The 4,457-nt window shown below is 39.2% G+C and overlaps 1 protein-coding gene across 1 annotated transcript; it reads left to right on the top strand.

Moving 5' to 3' along the window:
• The first annotated feature begins 2,297 nt into the window (after window positions 1-2,297).
• LOC136978320 (uncharacterized) lies at window positions 2,298-3,254 on the top strand. The gene is made up of 2 exons (XM_067274028.1): window positions 2,298-2,447; window positions 2,499-3,254. The coding sequence occupies exons 1-2, from the start codon at window positions 2,298-2,300 to the stop codon at window positions 3,252-3,254; spliced, it is 906 nt and encodes a 301-aa protein (XP_067130129.1).
• The last annotated feature ends 1,203 nt before the right edge of the window (window positions 3,255-4,457 follow it).

Raw genomic sequence — 4,457 nt, 5'->3', positions numbered from 1 at the left:
GAGGGCATGGGCTGTTCCCTAAATCCTACTTTCACGGCAACAGGTTAGCAAGACCTGCTCGTGTCATCTGTGGATGACTTTTAATGATATGTAGGCCAAAGATCTCAAGATTTTTGTCCTGTCAGGACACTGACACCAGATAGGATGAGTTTTGGATAATTTAAATCACGTCCTAACTCACGATTCTTAAATAAATAAATATGTATAGAAGAGTCATCGATGAGTGGGGGAGTGATGGAAAAGTAGATAAAGTATCTCCCATTCATTTAATTGAATAATAACAGGTTAACAGGTAAACAAAGTTTAATATATGGAAACTAGAATACGTAAGAATACAAAATATTCTACTAAATACAAGGGATGCATGGCAATTACATATAGGGTGCAACTAGTCTACTTTCTATGCCATGAGTGCATGCTTGGCTAATCTCAAACGAGAGAGAGTTTACAACTTTCTACCAAAAATACCATGGGAAGAGAAGATTGTCTTCTTGGTTGGTGGGGGAGTATGTGATAGATCTTGAAGGGTGATGTATAGGATGACTAGAAGTTGGGTCAGTAAGTCCTAGATGGCGAGATGGGTTACTGTTCCCTTGTATGGCATTGGATTGTTATAAAATAATATCGATTTATTATTTGTTTTTATCTGTATCACTATCTGATTTTAATACAAAATTATTCATTTTTGGAAGAAAATAGAATAAGTAAGGTTATCTTCGACATATGAAATAAAATGAATGTAACTGTTACATCGCACCCTATGTCTATGCAAATTAGATTTACATCACTTTTATAATTAATTCTGTATGCAGTTTCTTTTATTGGCCAATTTTAAATTGAACAAAGCATTGACATTTTTTAAGATATATGTATTAACTAGTTATAAATAAAAGTTTACACTAAATTAATCACAAATTATGAGTTCTCATTTTTTTTTAAAAAATGGACTTACACCACTTTCAAAATAAATATAATAATTCATTCAGTCCAAATAATTCATCATACTACTGTAGAAGTAGGATTTTTTTTTCTTTCATGGCATCTGCTATTAACGGCATGATTGGTTTGTAAATTTCTAGAAATAATTTTCCAAGCTGTTTTCAGATTGTCATCTCTGTATGAATTTATAGCCGCCATTTCCCTGAACAAAAGTATGTTTTGAGAACAAAGTGCATTGGAATTTTCCTATTATTATATCGTTTGTTAGGAGTCACAATGCTAATTAAAGTCAAAAATAATTATTCAGTGTCCTATAAACATTTTTAAATAGTTTAATTAATCTATTTATTTTCACTGATAACCTTCGTTGTCCTTGATGAGTACATTTTACAACAAATTTTGCGATGCATTGCCCGATGTAAACATATAGTGCAATCTGATAAACCTGGAGTTCAAATGTCAGACATATACTTCTGCTTGCCATACAAGTTTAAAGTTTTGGTTTTGGCTGCAACGTCTCTATTAAATAGCATAATACACTGTTAGCAAGTAGAGGATGGCCAATCTCATTTAGTTTTATTTTGCATACTTTCTGAATGTGCAAAAATTTTTAAGTTTGTTGCTGAGTTAACCAATCACTCGCTTGACTATTGCCCAGCTGTTGCATACCCATTACCCCTCGATGTGGGTTCCTGTCCGCGGTGAGGGGACCTCCCAGAGATGGTTTAGTAACCCTTCTTTACCATCCCTGGGATCTGAACGCCTACCCACGTGTTTGCCGTGCGTGGTGTCTCGTATGCCGGAAAGGGGGATCCTGGTAGTTGAGGGGCAATTTAACGTCCCCAACACACTGCTTTGGCCCCTGCTTCAGATAAACAGGAGGCTCAAATCAGGCTTCGTTTGAGTCAATCGGCTGGTTGTTGAGTCACTCTTGACCTTGGCTTGGAGTCAACCGATCGATGCAGACCGGGCGGACACATCAGACAAGATGTGCTCTGCTCGACTGCATTGTGAGGGTATAGCTCCTGGGAAACCCTGGTGCGACGGTCTATGGGAATCTCCCATGTGATGGCATCTTTTTGTTGGGCCCCATGGTGGGTGGGGTCACTAGGAGCTGAAATCTTATTTATCAATCATGGATACTAAAAACAATCCAAAAAACACCAACAAAAAGACAACCAGCCAGCCATCCTACTTAATAGTGCATGCTGCTGGAGAAACACCTTTATCAAAACGTTTCCCTTTTCTGATTCAAAAATTGTTTGAATCTACAGTAGGAAACCTGAAAAAAAATACAAAAATTGAGGTCAGGAGATCTGCTTGTAGAAACAATCTCACCCCAACAGTCAGCAAAACTTATGGCAATAAAGACTCTCGGAGCCATGGAAGTCACTGTCACTCCACACGGAAGTCTAAACTCATCACGTGGGGTGATATCAGAGATTGATCTAATGTCTGAAGACGAATCAGATATTCAGATCAGCCTTTCGGATCAAGGAGTTACTGCTGTTTGACGCATCTCTATTCGTCGAGAAGGCAAATTAATTCCAACTAAACAGCTAATTTTAACCTTTAACAAACCGACATTGCCATCTTTCATAACGGCAGGATATCTGCGCTGTCCAGTTCGCCCATACATTCCAAATCCGCTGCATTGCTTTAAATGCCAGCGGTTTGGACATTCACAAACATCTTGTAGAGGGAAAGGTGCATGCGCTCAGTGTGGAAAAGAAGATCACAAGAGTATCAAATGTACAAGCACTCCATGCTGTGTAAACTGCAAAGAAGCCCATCCTGCCTACTCACAGAAATGCCCTGCATGGCAAAGAGAGAAAGAGATTCAACGGGTGAAAACTGTGAATAATATATCTTACCCCGAGGCACGTCGCATGGTCACTTTAAGTGCACCAGTGAAAAACAAGACATTTGCTGCTGTTTTAAAGTCCACTAAGACATGTGGAGTTCAAACAGATATTTCTGTCTCACCAAGTGAATCTCTCACTTGCCATGCGAAATGCCTACTGATCCCATCAAAAGATACATTAGAAAAGGAGAATGTAAAACCTAAAACAGGAATAACAACAAGAAACCTGGGTTCTAAAAAGGCTAGTAAGAACCCACTAAACAAACAAAGAGTGAAAGCAGCTTTTTCTAAATCTAAAAAATCAGAGGCTCAATCTATGAGTGAGTTCTCTGACATTTCTGATGAAGAGACTAATACGGAGGTTACAAAACCAAAGTCACCTCCAAAAGAGAGACCCCCTGTTAAATTAAAGAGGGATACCCTCGCAAAGAAAGCTGCCTCAAACACATAATGGATTATAAAAGAATCCAATGGAACTGTCATGGTTTCCGCAACAACTTCTCTGACATTAAACACCTCACATCACCTACCTCATCTCTCTGCGTGGCACTCCAGGAAACACATCTAAAACTTTGAGAAAAAATTTTTTTAAAAGGATTCAATCTCTACCGTAAGGGTGATGACAGCCAGAACTGTGCCAGTGGAGGTGTGGCTGTACTGGTTTCAAACTGCATCCCTTCCTTACCGGTACAAATAACCACAGAGCTGCAAGCTGTGGCAGTCAGAATTTCAATTTGCGTCACTGTCACAGTTTGTTCTATATACTTGCCACCAGATGTGAGAGTCAATGAGGACGAATTGGATGACTTGGTTGAACAACTGCCAACTCCATTCCTTTTACTTGGTGATTTCAATGGCCACAATCCAATGTGGGGCAGTCCCGACATCAATCGTCGTGGCAGGGCCATTGAGAGATTTATAGGCAATCACCAACTGTATATATTTAATACCGGAGAAGTGACATACTTCCATGCCCTAACCAGAACATTCACTGCCATTGATTTATCATTAGCTAGTCCAAACTTGTTTTCAGCGTTTACATGGGAGGTTGGATCTAATCCACTTTCCAGCAACCACTTCCCAATATTTTTAAAATATCGAGGCAGAGAAAGCTGTGAAACAGCCTGTCCACCACGCTGGAAACTTGAAACGGCAGATTGGCCTGCATTTTCCTCTTTGGCTAACATCACTGAGGAAATGGTCAATACTGCTGATATCAATGATGCAGTAGAAGTTGTCACTTTCAGTATTATTCAGGCAGGCGAAAAAACAATGGAGAAAACATCAACCAGATATCCAAAGCATCCGAAACCATGGTGGGATCAGAATTGCGAGGCAGCATTTAAAAAGCAAAAGAAAGCATGGGGGATTTTCAGAAGATACCCCACTGCTACCAATTTGATTGCTTTTAAAAAAGCAAAGGCAAATGCCAGGAGAATCAGAAGGCAAAGCCAAAGGGATTCTTGGAGGAAGTATGTATCTAGCATAACATCTTCCACTAGTTCAAAAGCAGTCTGGGATAAAATCAATAAAATTAATGGGAAATATGCTTCCCACACACTGTCCATGCTGGAAAATAATGGCACAATAATCAGCGATATACAGGGTATTGCTGATTTTTTGGGTGAAACGTTTTCTTTGTCATTCAGCAATA

Source organism: Centruroides vittatus, unplaced genomic scaffold (genome assembly GCF_030686945.1).
Source record: "Centruroides vittatus isolate TY-2023 unplaced genomic scaffold, ASM3068694v2 contig_504, whole genome shotgun sequence".
Taxonomy (NCBI): Eukaryota; Metazoa; Arthropoda; class Arachnida; order Scorpiones; family Buthidae; genus Centruroides; species Centruroides vittatus.
The sequence above is the reverse complement of the archived record's forward strand: the minus strand, read 5'-3'. Positions and strand labels throughout refer to the sequence as shown.